This window comes from Protomyctophum parallelum (genome assembly GCF_964188405.1).
Source record: "Protomyctophum parallelum genome assembly, chromosome: 2".
NCBI classification, from domain to species: domain Eukaryota; kingdom Metazoa; phylum Chordata; class Actinopteri; order Myctophiformes; family Myctophidae; genus Protomyctophum; species Protomyctophum parallelum.
The window spans coordinates 3,709,633-3,732,782 of record NC_139699.1 but is presented as its reverse complement, the minus strand read 5'-3'; the positions used below and the strand labels follow the sequence as shown (position 1 = coordinate 3,732,782).

Below are 23,150 nucleotides of genomic sequence, written 5' to 3'. Positions count from 1 at the left end.
TGTCTCTCATATACTGTCTCTCTCTCTGCTTTCACTACACTTTGTCTCTCATATACTGTCTCTCTCTCTGCTTTCACTACACTTTGTCTCTCATATACTGTCTCTCTCTCTGCTTTCACTACACTTTGTCTCTCATATACTGTCTCTCTCTCTCTGCTTTCCTACACTGTCTCCCTCTCTGCTTTCACTACACTTTGTCTCTCATATACTGTCTCCCTCTCTGCTTTCACTACACTTTGTCTCTCATATACTGTCTCTCTCTCTGCTTTCCTACACTGTCTCCCTCTCTGCTTTCACTACACTTTGTCTCTCATATACTGTCTCCCTCTCTGCTTTCACTACACTTTGTCTCTCATATACTGTCTCTCTCTCTGCTTTCCTACACTGTCTCCCTCTCTGCTTTCACTACACTTTGTCTCTCATATACTGTCTCTCTCTCTGCTTTCACTACACTTTGTCTCTCATATACTGTCTCTCTCTCTGCTTTCACTACACTTTGTCTCTCATATACTGTCTCTCTCTCTCTGCTTCCACTACCCTTTGTCTCTCATATACTGTCTCTCTCTCTCTGCTTCCACTACACGTTGTCTCTCATATACTGTCTCTCTCTCTCTGCTTTCCTACACTGTCTCCCTCTCTGCTTCCACTACACTTTGTCTCTCATATACTGTCTCTCTCTCTCTGCTTTCCTACACTGTCTCCCTCTCTGCTTTCACTACACTTTGTCTCTCATATACTGTCTCTCTCTCTGCTTTCACTACACTTTGTCTCTCATATACTGTCTCTCTCTCTGCTTTCCTACACTTTGTCTGTTTTACACTGTCTCCCTCTCTGCTTTCCTACACTTTGTCTGTTTTACACTGACTCCCTCTCTGCTTTCACTACACTTTGTCTCTCATATACTGTCTCCCTCTCTGCTTTCACTACACTTTGTCTCTCATATACTGTCTCTCTCTCTGCTTTCCTACACTGTCTCCCTCTCTGCTTTCACTACACTTTGTCTCTCATATACTGTCTCTCTCTCTGCTTTCCTACACTGTCTCCCTCTCTGCTTTCACTACACTTTGTCTCTCATACACTGTCTCCCTCTCTGCTTTCACTACACTTTGTCTCTCATATACTGTCTCTCTCTCTGCTTTCACTACACTTTGTCTCTCATATACTGTCTCTCTCTCTGCTTTCCTACACTTTGTCTGTTTTACACTGTCTCCCTCTCTGCTTTCCTACACTTTGTCTGTTTTACACTGACTCCCTCTCTGCTTTCACTACACTTTGTCTCTCATATACTGTCTCCCTCTCTGCTTTCACTACACTTTGTCTCTCATATACTGTCTCTCTCTCTGCTTTCCTACACTGTCTCCCTCTCTGCTTTCACTACACTTTGTCTCTCATATACTGTCTCTCTCTCTGCTTTCCTACACTGTCTCCCTCTCTGCTTTCACTACACTTTGTCTCTCATACACTGTCTCCCTCTCTGCTTTCACTACACTTTGTCTCTCATATACTGTCTCCCTCTCTGCTTTCACTACACTTTGTCTCTCATACACTGTCTCCCTCTCTGCTTTCACTACACTTTGTCTCTCATATACTGTCTCTCTCTCTGCTTTCCTACACTTTGTCTGTTTTACACTGTCTCCCTCTCTGCTTTCCTACACTTTGTCTGTTTTACACTGTCTCCCTCTCTGCTTTCCTACACTTTGTCTGTTTGACACTGTCTCCCTCTCTGCTTTCCTACACTTTGTCTGTTTGACACTGTCTCCCTCTCTGCTTTCCTACACTTTGTCTCTCCTACCCTGCTGAAAGAACAGCAAGAAAACAGCTTATGATGGTTGCTGGTTTTAGCTGGTTTTAGCTGCTGTCTCCCTCTCTGCTCCTACACTCTCTCCCTCTCAGCATTCCTGCTGTCTATGTCTCCTACAATCTCTCCCGGACTCTTCAGTTCTGTGGTCTGAGCCGGTCACAAATATGAAGAAAATGCATAAAGTGACAGATTTTATCCTGAACATTTCTTAGTTGTATCAGTGGATCTTGCAATCTATACGATTGGTACTGTTTGGTTCTACTATAGCCTATGTCTAAATTAATGTAAGTGATTGACTGGACTGATGTGTGTTATCGGCTTTGACTGAAAACCCACAGATGTTAGCCCCGCTCTGAGTATTGTACAATGTACAGTATCTCCATCCACGGCTTAACCCAAAATTCGGCGTTTTTATCTCAGTTTCTTTGCTTGTTTTTGTAGTATTTAACTGTTGTCCATTCTGTCTTTATGTTGTCGATATGTCCAGAGCCTAAAGGAACAACCCTCTCTCTCTCTCTCTCTCTCTCTCTCTCTCTCTCTCTCTCTCTCTCTCTCTCTCTCTCTCTCTCTCTCTCTCTCTCTCTCTTTCTCTCTCTTCCTTCCCTGCAGCTCAAATTGAAATCATACCTTGTAAGATTTGTGGAGACAAGTCGTCAGGGATCCACTATGGAGTCATCACCTGCGAGGGCTGCAAGGTAAGAGCCGTCCCTGGCAGCCCGACTTCCTTTAGGCAAAATGATAGCTATAAGTAATGTAAAACTAAGTTGATAGTTGACGACAGATACGTTTTTGGGTAATTTGAATGCACTAATAAATTAATTATTAATCAATAATTTGTTAAAGTGAAAAAAGGGCTTCGTTAAGACCTCCGTAATATTATGGTCAATGCCTGTGTGAAAAGTCTACGACAGTGTTTCAGACATTCATTCATTCAGACATTCATTCAGACAGACAGACAGACATTGAGTGAATTATAGTATGATAATGTTTTCAGATTCATATTTTAGCGTGCACTGTCTGAATGTCATCTTGAATGAGATTAAAACGGAGTAGTTCTGTGGCTGTGTTGTCTTTAAATAATTGTTAAACATCTGGGTTACAAAATCGTGGGATAATTTTTTTGTAAAAACAACAAAAGAACACTAGGGATTATACTTGTCTGGCAATGTGTGTTCTTCCACAGAGGTCTGCTGTGACAGCTGTTGGACTGCTGTTGGCTCATTTCACAGCTAACTAACTGGTCCAGGGCCAGTGGGGAGCGCTAATAAGACAACTGATCATGAGCAGTGCACTCGAATAAACTGATTGGTCCACATGGGCTATTAACACATTAACACACGTACGCATTCTCATGTACATGCTCGCACGCACGCACACATGCACGCACGCGTGTGCAAATGTCCTGCTGCATTTCACAGTGTATACAGTTGACATGGCTGTGTTTGTGTGCGTGTGCATGTGTGCGTGCACAGGGTTTCTTCAGAAGGAGTCAGCAGAGCAACGCAGCGTACTCCTGCCCTCGCCAAAAGAACTGTGTCATCGACCGAACCAGCCGTAACCGCTGTCAGCACTGTAGACTACAGAAATGTCTGACCGTAGGCATGTCTAGAGACGGTAGGTTCACACACACGCACACGCACACACACACCACGTGCACACACACACACCACGCGCACACACACCACGCGAGCGCACGCAATGCCACGCACGAACGTACGCATGCATGCATGCATGCACGGACGGACGCACGCACACGCACACCACGCGTGCACGCACACACACACACACACACACACAGTATGCCTACAGTGGGCATTAGGCAGAAATAATTATTTCACACCACTGACCACACACAACAGCAGTAGAAGGACAATGTCGGACGGTCGGTAGGTCGGAACACATTGCTCGTCCTCTATCTCAAAGACTGCTACTGGATGGAATACCATGCATTTCGCTGAGCGCAGGGCAGGCGTGATATTTGAGTGACCCCGTGACTTTTCCTCTCTAGCACCACCCTCAGGCCAAAATGACAACTTTCCACACACCATATCTCATTTTCTATCAGACGGCAGGGTTAACCCTTTGCCTCTTCATCTCTATAGTGGCAGCCTTTGGCCAAAATGTCCTCTTGTTTTCAATGTTAAAGTCACTTTGTAGCTTTTGTTTTCAGGGTACTTTATTTTATCCCACCCCCCCCCCTATTCCATTTTTTATGCCCAATTTACAGAAGTCATCATACCATTTTACTTGGTCGCTGGTGTACCCTACTGGTTGGTTGGTTGGTTTGTTAGGGTGTGGTGTACCCTACTGGTTGGTTGGTTGGTTGGTTGGTTAGGGTGTGGTGTACCCTACTGGTTGGTTGGTTGGTTGGTTGGTTAGGGTGTGGTGTACCCTACTGGTTGGTTGGTTGGTTGGTTGGTTAGGGTGTGGTGTACCCTACTGGTTGGTTGGTTGGTTTGTTAGGGTGTGGTGTACCCTACTGGTTGGTTGGTTGGTTGGTTAGGGTGTGGTGTACCCTACTGGTTGGTTGGTTGGTTGGTTGGTTAGGGTGTGGTGTACCCTACTGGTTGGTTGGTTGGTTGGTTGGTTAGGGTGTGGTGTACCCTACTGGTTGGTTGGTTGGTTGGTTGGTTAGGGTGTGGTGTACCCTACTGGTTGGTTGGTTGGTTGGTTGGTTGGTTAGGGTGTGGTGTACCCTACTGGTTGGTTGGTTGGTTGGTTAGGGTGTGGTGTACCCTACTGGTTGGTTGGTTGGTTGGTTGGTTAGGGTGTGGTGTACCCTACTGGTTGGTTGGTTGGTTGGTTGGTTGGTTAGGGTGTGGTGTACCCTACTGGTTGGTTGGTTGGTTGGTTGGTTAGGGTGTGGTGTACCCTACTGGTTGGTTGGTTGGTTGGTTTGTTAGGGTGTGGTGTACCCTACTGGTTGGTTGGTTGGTTGGTTGGTTAGGGTGTGGTGTACCCTACTGGTTGGTTGGTTGGTTTGTTAGGGTGTGGTGTACCCTACTGGTTGGTTGGTTGGTTGGTTAGGGTGTGGTGTACCCTACTGGTTGGTTGGTTGGTTGGTTGGTTAGGGTGTGGTGTACCCTACTGGTTGGTTGGTTGGTTGGTTGGTTAGGGTGTGGTGTACCCTACTGGTTGGTTGGTTGGTTGGTTAGGGTGTGGTGTACCCTACTGGTTGGTTGGTTGGTTGGTTAGGGTGTGGTGTACCCTACTGGTTGGTTGGTTGGTTGGTTGGTTAGGGTGTGGTGTACCCTACTGGTTGGTTGGTTGGTTGGTTGGTTAGGGTGTGGTGTACCCTACTGGTTGGTTGGTTGGTTGGTTGGTTAGGGTGTGGTGTACCCTACTGGTTGGTTGGTTGGTTGGTTGGTTAGGGTGTGGTGTACCCTACTGGTTGGTTGGTTGGTTGGTTTGTTAGGGTGTGGTGTACCCTACTGGTTGGTTGGTTGGTTGGTTAGGGTGTGGTGTACCCTACTGGTTGGTTGGTTGGTTGGTTAGGGTGTGGTGTACCCTACTGGTTGGTTGGTTGGTTGGTTGGTTAGGGTGTGGTGTACCCTACTGGTTGGTTGGTTGGTTGGTTAGGGTGTAAGTGAGCTTGTGTCCCGTCCTCTCCGATACACGTGAAGTCGCCAGCTGCCACTTTTCACAATGAGGAACCTCACCAGGGGGAGGCGCTGTAACACCTGGAGACCTACAGTATGCACACAGCGTATATCTTTTCTACGTCTGAGCATAGACATGGTAACGCCCCGCCTGCCTCTGATTGGCCTACCAACACTGCCGACACTTATGCACACAGAATAAGTCTTCCTATACTTCCCTACTACTAATGAAGGCTCTGTTCCATTCTGCTCAAACAGAGTCAGTGTTAATGATACTAATGAAGGCTCTGTTCCATTCTGCTCAAACAGAGTCAGTGTTAATGATACTAATGAAGGCTCTGTTCCATTCTGCTCAAACAGAGTCAGTGTTAATGATACTAATGAAGGCTCTGTTCCATTCTGCTCAAACAGAGTCAGTGTTAATGATACTAATGAAGGCTCTGTTCCATTCTGCTCAAACAGAGTCAGTGTTAATGATACTAATGAAGGCTCTGTTCCATTCTGCTCAAACAGAGTCAGTGTTAATGATACTAATGAAGGCTCTGTTCCATTCTGCTCAAACAGAGTCAGTGTTAATGATACTAATGAAGGCTCTGTTCCATTCTGCTCAAACAGAGTCAGTGTTAATGATACTAATGAAGGCTCTGTTCCATTCTGCTCAAACAGAGTCAGTGTTAATGATACTAATGAAGGCTCTGTTCCATTCTGCTCAAACAGAGTCAGAGTTCTGCTATGGAGGCCTCTTCCCTACTTACTAATGAAGGCTCTGTTCCATTCTGCTCAAACAGAGTCAGTGTTAATGATACTAATGAAGGCTCTGTTCCATTCTGCTCAAACAGAGTCAGTGTTAATGATACTAATGAAGGCTCTGTTCCATTCTGCTCAAACAGAGTCAGAGTTCTGCTATGGAGGCCTCTTCCCTACTTACTAATGAAGGCTCTGTTCCATTCTGCTCAAACAGAGTCAGTGTTAATGATACTAATGAAGGCTCTGTTCCATTCTGCTCAAACAGAGTCAGAGTGCTGCTATGGAGGCCTCTTCCCTACTTACTAATGAAGGCTCTGTTCCATTCTGCTCAAACAGAGTCAGTGTTAATGATACTAATGAAGGCTCTGTTCCATTCTGCTCAAACAGAGTCAGAGTTCTGCTATGGAGGCCTCTTCCCTACTTACTAATGAAGGCTCTGTTCCATTCTGCTCAAACAGAGTCAGTGTTAATGATACTAATGAAGGCTCTGTTCCATTCTGCTCAAACAGAGTCAGAGTGCTGCTATGGAGGCCTCTTCCCTACTTACTAATGAAGGCTCTGTTCCATTCTGCTCAAACAGAGTCAGTGTTAATGATACTAATGAAGGCTCTGTTCCATTCTGCTCAAACAGAGTCAGAGTGCTGCTATGGAGGCCTCTTCCCTACTTACTAATGAAGGCTCTGTTCCATTCTGCTCAAACAGAGTCAGTGTTAATGATACTAATGAAGGCTCTGTTCCATTCTGCTCAAACAGAGTCAGTGTTAATGATACTAATGAAGGCTCTGTTCCATTCTGCTCAAACAGAGTCAGTGTTAATGATACTAATGAAGGCTCTGTTCCATTCTGCTCAAACAGAGTCAGAGTGCTGCTATGGTGCACGTTGGCTCATTTAGTGTATGGTGGTTCTCAAACCTTTTTAAATTCAAGGGCCCCCATAACTCTTAGAGGTACCATACCCATTTGGAAACCACTCAAGGACACTTTGAGACCCACTGGTGTAGCAGAGGGTTTCCAGTGAGCCAACATGCACAATAGCAGCACTCAAGACACTCTTTGTCTTGTTGGTTGATAAAGTACTCCTGACTGTAACGTAGCTTCTCTGCTCTCCTCCGGCCCCCTCCTCTCCTGGACAGCGGTGAAGTTTGGTCGAATGTCCAAGAAGCAGCGAGACAGCCTCTACGCGGAGGTCCAGAAACACAGGCTTCAACAAGCACAAGCACAGGGTCAGGCGGCCCACCTCCTGCACTCCCACCCTGGCCTGAGCGGCCAGACGCCCGGGGAGGCTGAGCCTCTCTCCGCCCAGTATGGCCTCTCCGCTACGGGCCTCACGGAACTCCACCATGAGCTGGGAGGATATCTGGAGCAGCGCTCCCCTGGGGAAGGTTCAGCATCCTCCAAGGTCTGTCATTTGTCATGTGGATCCCTTTAATGGTCATTTGGAATGTTTTTTTTTTTTTGTTTTTTTTAACCATGGTGTGAAATTATGCATCATTCACAACCAGTTTACTACGGAGCCCGTGAATGGCCATGAATTCAAAATATATTTTATCTTGTACGTACAAGATAATATCTCGTCCGTACAAGATATTATCTCGTACGTACAAGATAAAATATATTTTGAATGCATGGCCATTCAGGGGCTCCGTAGTTTTCAGTTCAACAGCATTTTATTAATTATTCAAGTTTCACCATATTTCTTTAACCCATTCTGGGCGGGCACCCATTCTGGTGTTAGCATCATGTTGTGCTTTAGCTATTGAAAAATAGCAGATCTACAAGCTCATATCGCGCCACCGAGTGGCGCGCTACGAGCTTGTAGGTCTGCTATTTTTGAAAAATCGAAGAACGACTGACATTTTTAGAATCTGATCTCAGGTCAGAATGGGTTAATCAGACCAGTGTGTGTCCAGTGGAAACCTCGTATGAATCTGATCTCAGGTCAGAATGGGTTAAGGTTGGGATGTGTTAAAACACCTTGAGGGCCCGGCCCTATTTAATCCATTAATAAAATGTGCCCATCGTCAGCAAGCGTCCTCTAGGCTGTAGAGCGATGCGTCCTCTAGGCTGTAGAGCGATGCGTCCTCTAGGCTGTAGAGCGTCCTCTAGGCTGTAGAGCGATGTGTCTTCTAGGCTGTAGAGCGATGCGTCCTCTAGGCTGTAGAGCGATGTGTCCTCTAGGCTGTAGAGCGATGCGTCCTCTAGGCTGTAGAGCGATGTGTCCTCTAGGCTGTAGAGCGATGCGTCCTCTAGGCTGTAGAGCGATGCGTCCTCTAGGCTGTAGAGCGATGCGTCCTCTAGGCTGTAGAGCGATGTGTCCTCTAGGCTGTAGAGCGATGCGTCCTCTAGGCTGTAGAGCGATGTGTCCTCTAGGCTGTAGAGCGATGCGTCCTCTAGGCTGTAGAGCGATGTGTCCTCTAGGCTGTAGAGCGATGCGTCCTCTAGGCTGTAGAGCGATGCGTCCTCTAGGCTGTAGAGCGATGTGTCCTCTAGGCTGTAGAGCGATGCGTCCTCTAGGCTGTAGAGCGATGTGTCCTCTAGGCTGTAGAGCGATGCGTCCTCTAGGCTGTAGAGCGATGTGTCCTCTAGGCTGTAGAGCGATGTGTCCTCTAGGCTGTAGAGCGATGCGTCCTCTAGGCTGTAGAGCGATGCGTCCTCTAGGCTGTAGAGCGATGTGTCCTCTAGGCTGTAGAGCGTCCTCTAGGCTGTAGAGCGATGCGTCCTCTAGGCTGTAGAGCGATGCGTCCTCTAGGCTGTAGAGCGATGCGTCCTCTAGGCTGTAGAGCGATGCGTCCTCTAGGCTGTAGAGCGATGCGATCAGTTTTCATAGCACTAATTTGACGGAGATTATCAATCTCCGTCTCGGGGCACATGACCGTGCACTTGAACTTGCCGGTCATGGGCCCCGATGGTGTTAATTGTTCCCCAATATTTCCCCCGAATGAATGAGGTATTATTTGGTATCGGCATAAAACTTTTACGGTTCAGTTTTCCATAGCTTTACTTGATTGGCGCAAAAGATGTGTCTTGAATCGTAATTGCATTAACCCAATCCAAGCCAAGGAACGTCAGGTTACGTTTTAAGCACTATATAACCCCCTGTGCCAGGACGTCATTCACTATATAACCCCCTGTGCCAGGACGTCATTCACTATATAACCCCCTGTGCCAGGACGTCATTTTGCGTCTTAAGAAAAGACAATAGAAACGCTGGCACCTGGTCTGCGTTTCTATTGTAATGTACTGGCATGGATTGTGTTTTAATCAGAACAGTGTGTGTCCAGTGGAAACCTCGTATGAATCTGATCTCAGGTCAGAATGGGTTAATAAAATGTAGGCTTTAGCACTAAATCATTGATCAGCATTTGTCTATCAAATGTACCGTAGGTCCTGGTTCACTTATTTGACTGACAGCTGGATATAAACGCCACACTGATGCTTTTCAAAGTGGGGGGGGGGGGCAGCCAGGGTGTGCAAGAGATAAGGAGCCAATTAGAAAAAGGCTCCAATAAGCCGTCGCTGCGTAACGTGTCGAGACGTTGTCTTTCTCCTACTTTTTATGGTTATTTTTTTAATGGACGTTTATGGTTATTTGCTGGTCCTTGGGATCCTAAAGTCATGGCACTGAGCCAATGCTCATATCTCATGAATGGAAACATGTTTCTTTCTCAAATGGATTGATGAGTGACAGCAGTTCATTCACATTCATGCAGCATTTATTTTGTTTGTAGAACCTCTGCACATCTAGTGTAGGATGTGTAGGCTTGTTGTATGAATTTGTTTGTTTGAATAAAAAATACTAAAAGAAAGATTCCCCTCTGTACTTTTTCCATAAATTGCACCCTCGTTCTGGCTGTCATAGTTGTGAGATTTATACAGTATTTTCTGTTTGTTCCTGTTCTGTTTGTTTCCTTTCCTTTTTGTTGTGCCGTATACCACTCATATTTTGTTTTTTATTTCTATAGTATAGAAATAAGTGACACTAACAAAGAAACGCATAGAATCTAATTAGCTACTTATGATGTGATGTGTTGTTTTGTACTGTATGTGTGTTGCCTCTTGTATCGTTCCCAGAGTGACAGAGCGTATCTCTGTGATCAGATTCCGTTCACTGAATGAAGACGTCGTTCATTCACAGTGACACTCAGTCAGTCACTGAGTGAGAGACCTCCTAGACTCCTTCAGTGAATGAGATCATAGTTCTGTTCAGTGAATGAAATCACAGGCCTTTCCTTCACTCACTCGTCATTTCCTTTGCAGAGATACATTTATCACACATTGACGTCATTGGCTAATAGTATTTAAGTCCAATGAGGAAAGAGGAACCATCTCTTCAGGCAGGCACAATTTGCAGCTCAACTGACTGAAAAACGTATCTTTTAAGAAAGTACCGGAACATTGCTTCATTTAACTCAGCCAAAACAACTAGTTATTTAGATGAATCATTTCTTAGACTAGCTTAATCCGCTTTATCTCCGTTTGCATTGTACTGTATGACTTGATTACATGTTATGAAACTAACTCTTGCGTTGCTTTTTTCTTCCATCATGTGTGGAACAATATCCGATAGTCAGTTTGAAAGTACGAGACGTATTTAACAGGTTGTCATTTTACCTGCTCATAAAAAGACATACTGTAGTTGTGTCACTTGAAACATTAAATCCTTTCAGTGGGACCTGTTTGGTGTGCAGAGTTTTGATCCAGCAGTAATTGTATTGTATTGTATGGTGCAGTATGTGCACCACATGTCACCTCCTGCAGCATAGGGTGTGAGCTGTCTAGAATAGGGTCTAGTCTGGCCATCTTTGTGTATGTCTGCCTTAACACAACTAATGTCGCAAAGCACTGGACCAATCAGTGCCACTACCAATATGCCGTGTGGCAGTATAGGCATGTTCCCAATACCAATAGGACGTGTGGCAGTATAGGCATGTTCCCAATATTTCCCATATTGTGAAAGCCTTGTGTGTGAATATATCTCACATAACCTCAGATCCACAGTGCTGCCGCTCCTCCATTCTTGGGAAAGAGTGACTGACGTCATCAGCATGGCGTCAGACAGCCAGATGGGGACCAAGCTAACGCTCAGGTTTTTACTGTGTGGTCTTGCCCCAGGCGGACTCCGGAGGAGGAGGAGGAGGAGGAGGAGGAGGAGGAGGAGGGGGAGGTGGAGGGGGGTTCTACCTGGACATCCAGCCCTCTCCGGATCAGTCCGGCCTGGACATCAACGGCATCAAACCGGAGCCGGTGTGTCATGACTACGGCCCGGCCAATGGCTTCTTCCCTTACTGCGCCTTCAGCAACGGAGAGACCTCACCCACCACCTCCATGGATGAACTGGGTGAGTGGAGGAGGGAGTGATGATTTAGTATCTATAGAGAGACCTCACCCACCACCTCCATGGATGAACTGGGTGAGTGGAGGAGGGAGTGATGATTTTGTCATAGTCTTTAGAGAGACCTCACCCACCACCTCCATGGATGAACTGGGTGAGTGGAGGAGGGAGTGATGATTTTGTCATAGTCTTTAGAGAGACCTCACCCACCACCTCCATGGATGAACTGGGTGAGTGGAGGAGGGAGTGATGATTTTGTCATAGTCTTTAGAGAGACCTCACCCACCACCTCCATGGATGAACTGGGTGAGTGGAGGAGGGAGTGATGATTTTGTCATAGTCTTTAGAGAGACCTCACCCACCACCTCCATGGATGAACTGGGTGAGTGGAGGAGGGAGTGATGATTTTGTCATAGTCTTTAGAATGAAATTCTGTTAAGTTTTAGTCAAGGTTGTACACCTACTTGATGTACGGTAGATGTTACTTTACTTGACTTAACCCATTCTGACCTGAGATCAGATTCATACGAGGTTTCCACTGGACACACACTGGTCTGATTAACCCATTCTGACCTGAGATCAGATTATAAAAAATGTCAGTCGTTCTTCGATTTTTCAAAAATAGCAGACCTACAAGCTCGTAGCGCGCCACTCGGTGGCGCGCTATGAGCTTGTAGATCTGCTATTTTTCAATAGCTAAAGCATAACATGATGCCAACACCAAAATGGGTTCCCGTTCAGAATGGGTTAAATATTACTCAAGTTGAAGTACTTTTACTCTATTTAAATATTACTCACACAAGACTACTTTGGGTAATAGTTACTTAATTACATAAACATTTCAGTAAGAATTTGTCTAACCAACCAATACCACTCCAGTTCAGTGACGCTCTTCAGAGGACGTGGTGACCATCAGTTCATTATGAGAAACATTTCTCATAGTTTGACTTGCGAGGGAAAAGAGGTTTAAAGTCAACTTCATCTGGATCTCCTCCTGATTGTGACACAACAATTCTAGCCTACTCTGTAGTAATTTGTATCTCATTGAATCAATCAATTTATGTTTTTAAAATGTACTCGAAAATACATGGCAGGCACTCATTTGCAATAGCAATGATATACCCCAGTGCTTGCTGTAGTGATGGCACGAGAAGAGGAACAAAAGAATGTTGTAGTTATTATAAAATAATAAAAAAAACACAGACAGAAAGAGAATGCCTGTGTGAACACAGTTCAAATGGAGAAAAGGAGAAAAGGAAAGGGCTCTGAGAGTGAGGGAGGGAGAGAGGGCGTCTTAAAATAGCACAGGGGTGGAATCTCATCTCTGCAGCTCATTAAAATCACTGCGTGGTTAATTAGTTGTCTGTTAATTGGGGCCTACTGGGATGTGGAAGGGCCAGTCGTTGAGGGAAATCATTTTTTTAGCCTCCCTGGAGTGTTCAGTGACTCTGTTCTTCTTTGACAAAAGCATTTATCATAATGACCCAAACTCTACAATGTGTACCTCACACAGTACCATGTTGTGGCCTCTGGTGCCTCTGAAGTATTCCTTCATTAGGATTTCTGGGTTTATATTACTTACTCTAAAGTTCCACTGATTTGCCTTATCGCTTCAGCTTCAGTGTGAATGTTATGTTAGGCAGCCCACTATCACGATAGTGCATACAGTAACATATGGAGTGTTATTTTAATCCTGAGTGTTAAAGTGGACTCATAGGCCCTCATTTATTAATGGAGTGTAAAAGTTGCCTCAAATTCGAGCGTCGGTTTTGGAGTACACTCACGTCGGCACAGCATTTATAAAGTCATGTTTAAATGTTTAAGAAGTATAATAGCAATATCTACAAACTCACAACGCGGCAATTAATGTCTAATCTCCCTTTGTAGTCTTTTTTTTTTTTTTTAAGATATTTTTTTTGCGGCTTACGCCTTTTATTGATTTTTTTTTAAGGGACAGATAGTAGGCTGACAGGAAACGGGAGAGAGATGGGGGGATGACATGCAGTAAAGGCCGTGTCGGGTTCGGGAGTCGAACCCGCGGCACACCGCGACTGGATCACCAGTCCGGTGCCCAGACCGTTACGCTACGGCCTGGGCCTCCCTTTGTAGTCTTGACCTGAAAGGTTTGGGCACCACTGCTTTAGTTGAACAGGACAACAATGGTTACAACGGCGACATCTCCAGTGTCCGACTGCTTCAGGGATCTGTGCTGCGTCAGGAACCCAACTGCTGCATGCCACTGCAGACGCATTTGGGGTCTTTGAAGGCTATGCTGCTTTTTGTTTTGTTTTGTGATCACTACTTTATTTTAGATTTTTTACAAACACATAAAACAGAAAACCTACAATACAAACACAAGCAACAACAGCAGGGTACGTATTCATGGATAGACAATTAAGATAGATAAGATAAACAAATAAAAATAAAAATTAAGGGAAAAAAAAAAGGAAAACTCAAATTAAAATGTGAAAATAGTTTACATTATTTACACGACCAAACGCAGCATCATCAACCGTATCATAATGTGTAGTAATACAATAAACGATCAAGAGGGCATTGCCTGACCATGGATCACACCAAGGGACCTGCAACATGACTGAGGAACACAAGGCTATGCTGCTTTTGACAGTGTAATGTCCTTTCACAATGTGTATTGGCCTAAATGTATATTTCAGCCATTCGCCTTACAGTAACCTGCATGGATTGTAGAAGTGCTCCGGTCATAGTGTACACAATGCTTCTGTAATCCTAGAAGAACACGTGCTGTACCGTCTAGACGCTGTGCTCGACTCAGAAACTGGGAAACAAGGATATACGAGCAGGGTTTTCCAACACTAAATCTTGACTTTTGGCAAAAAGGTTATTATTTCTAACCACGTGAAATCTAGCGTTCCAATTCTGGGGGAACATTTGTGAAAATGGTCGATCTATAAGCTCACGATACACTGTAGATCTGCTTTATTTCTGTGACAAGATTAGGTGTAGACTAGAGAGAAATATATGGAGCTCTGGGGAACCAGTCCATAGGGATTAAGTGGTTAAGCAACAACCCGTTCCAGGCCTCTATTGGGATTATACGCAGTGTTGATTTTGACATAGTCATTTAGTCATGGACTTTTGAATAAAGTTCTGTTAAGTTTCAGTCATATTTGAGTCATTTAGTGAGTGTTTTGTGTGGTTGTATTTGCAGAGCACATGTCCCAGAACATCTCCAAGTCCCACATGGAGACCTGTCAGTACCTGAGAGATGAACTGCAGCAAATGACCTGGCAGACCTTCCTCCAGGATGAACAGGACATCTACCAGAGCAAGGTACACTATAACACCACAGTGGTTCTCCATTCTTTATTTAGCATTTGACCCACGAACCACCATTTGATCAGATTTATCATCGCTCTGACCCACGAACCACCATTTGATTAGATTTATCATCGCTCTCAGAGCCAAAACGTAGAATATTTTGTAGTCGTTGGATTCATCCACAATTCCATTCTGTATTGATGTTAGGAGAGATAACAGCTGGCATTGATCAAAATAACATTCTCTAATTTTGTAGACTTCTTGTAAATTACGTAATGCAGATGTTTAACAGTAATTGAACTCAATTTACACTCTCAAGAGTTAAAGGTCTAATAAGGGTTAATTTGGTTACCAACTCTTCGTCATTTGGGACCACCTGGAACCCCCTCAAGGACAACTGGTGGTCCCCGAGCCAGACAGACAGACAGACAGACAGACAGACAGACCTAAACTTATTTACCATTTTAAAACATTTTAAAATAGTTCAAATAGCTGATCTACAAGCTCACAACGTGTCGATGTAGATTGGCCAGGTGAACTATTTAAAAATGTTTTAAAATAGTTAAAGAAAATCAAATAAAAGGAAAATAATTGTAGGGATAATGGGTAAGGGGTGTATAGTGATGAAAGAGAATACCAAGTACAGTGGATTCAAATGGTTAAATGAATACTATGGATCAGGGTTTCTTCACGCCTGGATGAAAAGGTTATTTACACGGCTGACCTGAGCCCAAAAGGTTTGAGGACCACTGCTCTGGATAATTCTGCGTGTGCGTGTGCGTGTGCGTGTGCGTGTGTGTGTGTGTGTGTGTGTGTGTGTGTGTGCGTGTGCGTGTAGCCACAGGAGGTGATGTGGCAGCTGTGTGCCATTAAGGTAACAGAGGCCATCCAGTACGTGGTGGAGTTTGCCAAACGCATCGATGGCTTCATGGACCTCTGCCAAAACGACCAGATCGTTCTACTCAAAGCAGGTACACATAGTTATTATTAATGTTATGATTTATAACCATATATCACTTCTCTAAAACACTTAACAAAGGGCCTTTTGGACCAGTGTTAAAATGAAGTATGTCAGGTTTTGCTAACTTTTCTCACTTTAACCTGGTCGATGTGTTTTCAATAGAGCATGAGTGTTAAGGACAAGCATTGTGAAACGTAATCTGGGACTTCATACAAAGCAAGAGGACAAAATAGTCTTCTTGTGGCGGGTTGTCCTTTTTAAATTAGATCCCCTTTTTAGAGAGATTAAATGTGTAATAATAGCAGCAAAATTAATCGATTGTTGTACCAGTAACAGCATGGGAAATAAAGTACTGTAGCAATTACATTACAAAATACATTACACAAGTGTGTGTGTGTGTGTGTGTGTGTGTGTGTGTGTGTGTGTGTGTGTGTGTGTGTGTGTGTGTGCGTGCGTGTGCGTGCAGGCTCTCTAGAAGTGGTGTTCGTCAGGATGTGTCGGGCATTCAACACACAGAACAACACCATGTACTTTGATGGCAAATATGCTGCGCCTGACGTCTTCAATGCATTAGGTGAGTGTGTGTGCGTGTGTGTGTGTGTGTGTGCGTGTGTGTGTGGGTGTGTGTGTGTGTGTGTGTGTGTGTGTGTGTGTGTGTGTGTGTGTGTGGGAGGATATAATAAGACATTAAATGAAAGAGATGAAGGAGGTATCATCAAAAAGGCTTTTAATCGCATTGCCAGTCTGCACGCACACGCACGCACGCACGCGCGCGCACAAGCGTGCACACAATTGTGCGCGTATGCACGCATACACATTGACACTACATGCCCAGGCCCTCACATGCACCATATACACATGCATACATTCATTTGTACCACTCACTGTACCACTCGCTGTACCACTCGCTGTACCACTCGCTGTACCACTCGCTGTACCACTCACTGTACCACTCACTGTACCACTCGCTGTACCACTCACTGTACCACTCGCTGTACCACTCACTGTACCACTCACTGTACCACTCGCTGTACCACTCACTGTACCACTCACTGTACCACTCGCTGTACCACTCACTGTACCACTCGCTGTACCACTCACTGTACCACTCACTGTACCACTCGCTGTACCACTCACTGTACCACTCACTGTACCACTCACTGTGTATCAAGTATGTACAGATTTACTTTATGCAACCACACTGTTGCACATTCATTCAGTATGCTTTCTGTTAACACATTCCCTGCGGATCACGACATTCCCGACTTAATTGATAAAGAGATCTTTCCCTGCGGTTCACGACATTCCCAACTTTTGTTTTCGTTGCTTAATTTGCTGTTTCTGATCACTTTCAAGAGATACATGGTTTCCAGTGGACATAGTAGGATACGCGTTTAGATCACGTGTCCGGATATACTCAGCAGTGAAGCTTTCAATTCTCCTCAGTCAACGTGTTAACCACATGAAGCATACAGTACTGTAGTCAACGTGTTAACCACATGAAGCATACAGTACTGTAGCGTTCTAGTGTTAACCACATGAAGCATACAGTACTGTAGCGTTCTGTTAACCACATGAAGCATACAGTACTGTAGCGTTCTGTTAACCACATGAAGCATACAGTACTGTAGCGTTCTAGTGTTAACCACATGAAGCATACAGTACTGTAGCGTTCTAGGGTTAACCACATGAAGCATACAGTACTGTAGCGTTCTAGTATTAACCACATGAAGCATACAGTACTGTAGCGTTCTAGTATTAACCACATGAAGCATACAGTACTGTAGCGTTCTAGTATTAACCACATGAAGCATACAGTACTGTAGCGTTCTAGGGTTAACCACATGAAGCATACAGTACTGTAGCGTTCTAGTATTAACCACATGAAGCATACAGTACTGTAGCGTTCTAGTATTAACCACATGAAGCATACAGTACTGTAGCGTTCTAGTATTAACCACATGAAGCATACAGTACTGTAGCGTTCTAGTATTAACCACATGAAGCATACAGTACTGTAGCGTTCTAGTATTAACCACATGAAGCATACAGTACTGTAGCGTTCTGTTAACCACATGAAGCATACAGTACTGTAGCGTTCTGTTAACCACATGAAGCATACAGTACTGTAGCGTTCTGTTAACCACATGAAGCATACAGTACTGTAGCGTTCTAGTGTTAACCACATGAAGCATACAGTACTGTAGCGTTCTAGTGTTAACCACATGAAGCATACAGTACTGTAGCGTTCTGTTAACCACATGAAGCATACAGTACTGTAGCGTTCTAGTATTAACCACATGAAGCATACAGTACTGTAGCGTTCTAGTGTTAACCACATGAAGCATACAGTACTGTAGCGTTCTAGTATTAACCACATGAAGCATACAGTACTGTAGCGTTCTAGTATTAACCACATGAAGCATACAGTACTGTAGCGTTCTAGTGTTAACCACATGAAGCATACAGTACTGTAGCGTTCTAGTGTTAACCACATGAAGCATACAGTACTGTAGCGTTCTAGTGTTAACCACATGAAGCATACAGTACTGTAGCGTTCTAGTATTAACCACATGAAGCATACAGTACTGTAGCGTTCTGTTAACCACATGAAGCATACAGTACTGTAGCGTTCTAGTATTAACCACATGAAGCATACAGTACTGTAGCGTTCTAGTATTAACCACATGAAGCATACAGTACTGTAGCGTTCTAGTGTTAACCACATGAAGCATACAGTACTGTAGCGTTCTAGGGTTAACCACATGAAGCATACAGTACTGTAGCGTTCTAGTATTAACCACATGAAGCATACAGTACTGTAGCGTTCTAGGGTTAACCACATGAAGCATACAGTACTGTAGCGTTCTAGGGTTAACCACATGAAGCATACAGTACTGTAGCGTTCTAGTGTTAACCACATGAAGCATACAGTACTGTAGCGTTCTAGTATTAACCACATGAAGCATACAGTACTGTAGCGTTCTAGGGTTAACCACATGAAGCATACAGTACTGTAGCGTTCTAGTATTAACCACATGAAGCATACAGTACTGTAGCGTTCTAGTGTTAACCACATGAAGCATACAGTACTGTAGCGTTCTAGTATTAACCACATGAAGCATACAGTACTGTAGCGTTCTAGGGTTAACCACATGAAGCATACAGTACTGTAGCGTTCTAGGGTTAACCACATGAAGCATACAGTACTGTAGCGTTCTGTTAACCACATGAAGCATACAGTACTGTAGCGTTCTAGTATTAACCACATGAAGCATACAGTACTGTAGCGTTCTAGTGTTAACCACATGAAGCATACAGTACTGTAGCGTTCTAGTGTTAACCACATGAAGCATACAGTACTGTAGCGTTCTAGTATTAACCACATGAAGCATACAGTACTGTAGCGTTCTAGGGTTAACCACATGAAGCATACAGTACTGTAGCGTTCTTATTCTGGTGCGAACACACACAGTGAGCGCTCCAATTGTAGAGCTCTGCTGGGGAGCTTGGTCAACTACAGTGCATATGGTTTTAAATATTTAGTTTGATTTAATGTGCATACATACATTATGCGATGCATATTTAAATGTTTGAATATCACACGAAAGAGATAATAAATCAAATTGTAGAATTCTAATATCCTTTAGTTTAGAGTTCACATGTAGTTTTCTGCGTGCGTTGCTGACAGTCTGTTGATATTGTCTACATGCTGACAGGATGCGATGACCTCATTACCTCTGTGTATGACTTTGCCAAGAACATGTGTTCGCTCTATCTCTCCGAGGATGAGATCGCCCTGTTCTCTGCCTTCGTGCTGTTCTCTGCAGGTAAATACCACACTAATGTACCTTATGTACCTTATGTACCTTATGTACCACACTAATGTACCTTATGTACCACACTAATGTACCTTATGTACCACACTAATGTACCTTATGTACCTTATGTACCTTATGTACCACACTAATGTACCTTATGTACCACACTAATGTACCTTATGTACCACACTAATGGACCTTATGTACCACACTAATGTACCTTATGGACCACACTAATGTACCTTATGTACCTTATGTACCACACTAATGTACCTTATGTACCACACTAATGTACCTTATGTACCTTATGTACCACACTAATGTACCTTATGTACCACACTAATGTACCTTATGTACCTTATGTACCACACTAATGTACCTTATGTACCACACTAATGTACCTTATGTACCTTATGTACCACACTAATGTACCTTATGTACCACACTAATGTACCTTATGTACCACACTAATGTACCTTATGGAATAGTCCTAATGTACTAACTAACCCCACTCATGTGATAATGTGCAGTGATAATGTGCAGTGATAATGTGCAGTGATAATGTGCAGTGATAATGTGCAGTGTTTCTGTTTCTCAACCTTTTGAATGTTAAGAACCCTCAGTTTGATATCATCGCTGTCATGTGGAAACCTCATGGTGTGTGTGTGTGTGTGTGTGTGTGTGTGTGTGTGTGTGTGTGTGTGTGTGTGTGTGTGTGTGTGTGTGTGTGTGTGTGTGTGTGTGTGTGTGTGTGTGTGTGTGTGTGTGTGTGTGTGTGTGTGTTTAGATCGGTCTTGGTTACAGGAGAAGGTTAAGGTGGAGAAACTGCAGCAGAAAACTCAACTGGCTCTACAACATGTCCTACAGAAGAGCCAACGAGAAGACGGAATATTAACAAAAGTACATGCACACACACACACACACACACACACACACACACACACACACACACACACACACACACACACACACATACACACCAACCTGGCATACTCACGCATACATACACAATAATGCAAAATGTGTGTTCGGTTTAGGTGGACCTGTGTGCCACTTGTCCACTTAAATCTATGGCCCATTATTTGTTTCTGTTATAATATCATGGGTAGACACACTATTTTTAAATAGCTAAATCATAACATAATGCTAACACCAAAAGGGGTTCCCGCCCCAAAATGGGTTAACTTGTGTTATCCTCCTTTCTTCTCCTAAACTAGGCCTGTCACAATTATTACATAATCATCTAATCGCAATTATTTTAGATAATTGCAATTCATTTGTCATAATCGTCATAATCGTTTACATGTTGAAATAGAACGAAAATACATCGCTTGGATGCACCTGGGACGTATCCTCAGTGATTCCAAGGTCATCTGGGTTTCGGGTCTCGCGAACACCATACCCCTCTCTCAGGTGACCCAGCCAGGGTGATCAACTCCAGACTTACGTCCCAGTAGCTACCCTCCATCAGACCCAACTAGGGAAAGACCAGGGCCACACAATCCGTTGGAACCACTCCGGAACTACTCTGCCGGGACTGGGAGTTCTGGAAATATGTCCGTATATTGAAAAAAGCTAAAATAGCAAATCAACTATTTCTTATATTGTTTTTATAGTATAAGTTATAGTGTAATATGTTTCTTTGTATTTTTCAGTTAGTTGTCATATCTGAACTGTGAAACATTTTTGATTACGAGGCAAACTCCTTTATTCAATATATGGCAATATATTCCAATGCCAAAAACAATTAAATTGTTAATCGCAATTATTAGTGTTGACAAATTACAATGAATGGTCAATGTTAAATGTCTAATGGTGACAGCCCTTTCCTAAGCTGGTCTCTGTGTCTGTGGTCTGTGTCTGTGTCTCTGTGTCTGTGTGTCTGTGTCTGTGTCTGTGGTCTGTGGTCTGTGTCTGTGTCTGTGTCTGTGTCTGTGGTCTGTGGTCTGTGGTCTGTGTCTGTGGTCTGTGTGTCTGTGTCTGTGTCTGTGTCTGTGGTCTGTGTCTGTGGTCTGTGTCTGTGGTCTGTGTCTGTGGTCTGTGTCTGTGGTCTCCAGCTGATATGCAAGGTGTCCACGTTGCGGTCGCTGTGCAGCCGGCACACGGAGAAGCTGTCGGCGTTCCGTACGCTCTACCCGGACATTGTGCGTTCCCACTTCCCTCCGCTCTACAAGGAGCTCTTCGGCACGGACTTGGACCAGACTGTGCCGGCCGACGGCTAGCCGTCTGCAGACGGTAATGTACTTTGCTGACCGTGTGTCTAAGCGGGGCGTGTCCCCCGGCGGGATGCTGCGACGGTGGAGACATTGAGGAGGACAGGGGGGATGGCCCTCTGTCAGCGACATGGCCACACTGCACTCCTTCCCCCTTCACTGTTGGTTCATCATTGAGGAGGACAGGGGGGATGGCCCTCTGTCAGCGACATGGCCACACTGCACTCCTTCCCCCTTCACTGTTGGTTCATCATCGCTTTTCAATTTTGTCTCGTCCTTCGATTGCTTTTGCCGGCGCCTACGACGACGTGCAAAACGGGACCGGGTTGTTGGATGTGGTCGAGGGAAGCAGAGAGACGGTGTTCTGTAGCACTCACCGGACCGTCACACCCCCCTACAGAAAGCTGTCAGTTCTGCCCTGAATCACAATAGGACAGAAGACTGGAGGTGCACTGCTCCATGTGGATTGAAACTTTCAAGTTGCACTTGTTTGACCACGCGATGGCAAAACAAACCCACCTCTAAACGTGAGCATTTAGCCATTTGATTCTCTCCCATGAGAGAATCCTCAAGGCTTGTTTAAATCGAGTGTCAACTATGCCCATCTGGTGCTTCAGGGCGGGAGACTTTAACCCATTCTGACCGGGCACCCATTTTGGTGTTGGCATCATGTTATGCTTTAGCTATTGAAAAATAGCAGATCTACAAGCTCGTATCGCGCCACTCGGTGGCGCGATATGAGCTTGTAGGTCTGCTATTTTTTGAAAAATCGAAGAACGACTGACATTTTTAGAATCTGATCTCAGTTCAGAATGGGTTCATCAGACCAGTGTGTGTCCGGCGGAAACCTCGTATGAATCTGATCTCAGGTCAGAATGGGTTAATGCACTGTTTCCCAAACAGTGGGTCGGGACCCATTTGTGGGTCACGGACCAATTTTTATGGGTCACGATTCAAGTACAAATCCCATTTTATTCCTACATTTAAAATATATAATATATTTCAAAATAATTCTTTTTTAACAAAACATTTTTAAAAGATTTCTATACATTTTAAAACAAACAAACAAATATATAAATAAAGAAATTCTATAAATAATAATAATAATTAAGAAGTAGTAGCAAAGCGATGCGTTGTGAGCTTGTAGATCTGCTATTTTCACTAGTTTGGGGCCTGGTGAGACATCAAATGTCTCTTTTGAGTTTGGGAACCACTGCCTTAATGTACAGAAGTGCAAAACATCCTTCAGAACTTCCACCCATAGAGAGCAGTGCAGCTGTCTATAGTGAGCAGGGTTGGTAAGAACCTTTCCTATAGTGAACCTTTCCTATAGTGAACCTTTCCTATAGTGAGCAGGGTTGGTAAGAACCTTTCCT

General features: G+C 44.2%; 1 protein-coding gene across 1 annotated transcript in view; it reads left to right on the top strand.

Moving 5' to 3' along the window:
• Positions 1 to 22,400, top strand: part of LOC310878540 (nuclear receptor ROR-alpha A-like) — an 80,402-nt gene extending 58,002 nt beyond the window's left edge. The window contains exons 2-11 of the mRNA XM_083792871.1: positions 2,411 to 2,496; positions 3,274 to 3,415; positions 7,281 to 7,550; positions 11,318 to 11,485; positions 14,670 to 14,791; positions 15,618 to 15,750; positions 16,207 to 16,314; positions 19,460 to 19,570; positions 20,349 to 20,461; positions 21,619 to 22,400. Of these exons, the coding sequence (XP_083648997.1) occupies positions 2,411 to 2,496; positions 3,274 to 3,415; positions 7,281 to 7,550; positions 11,318 to 11,485; positions 14,670 to 14,791; positions 15,618 to 15,750; positions 16,207 to 16,314; positions 19,460 to 19,570; positions 20,349 to 20,461; positions 21,619 to 21,783 (1,418 nt within the window). The 3' untranslated portion in view covers positions 21,784 to 22,400. The remainder of the gene's footprint in view (positions 1 to 2,410; positions 2,497 to 3,273; positions 3,416 to 7,280; positions 7,551 to 11,317; positions 11,486 to 14,669; positions 14,792 to 15,617; positions 15,751 to 16,206; positions 16,315 to 19,459; positions 19,571 to 20,348; positions 20,462 to 21,618) is intronic.
• The last annotated feature ends 750 nt before the right edge of the window (positions 22,401 to 23,150 follow it).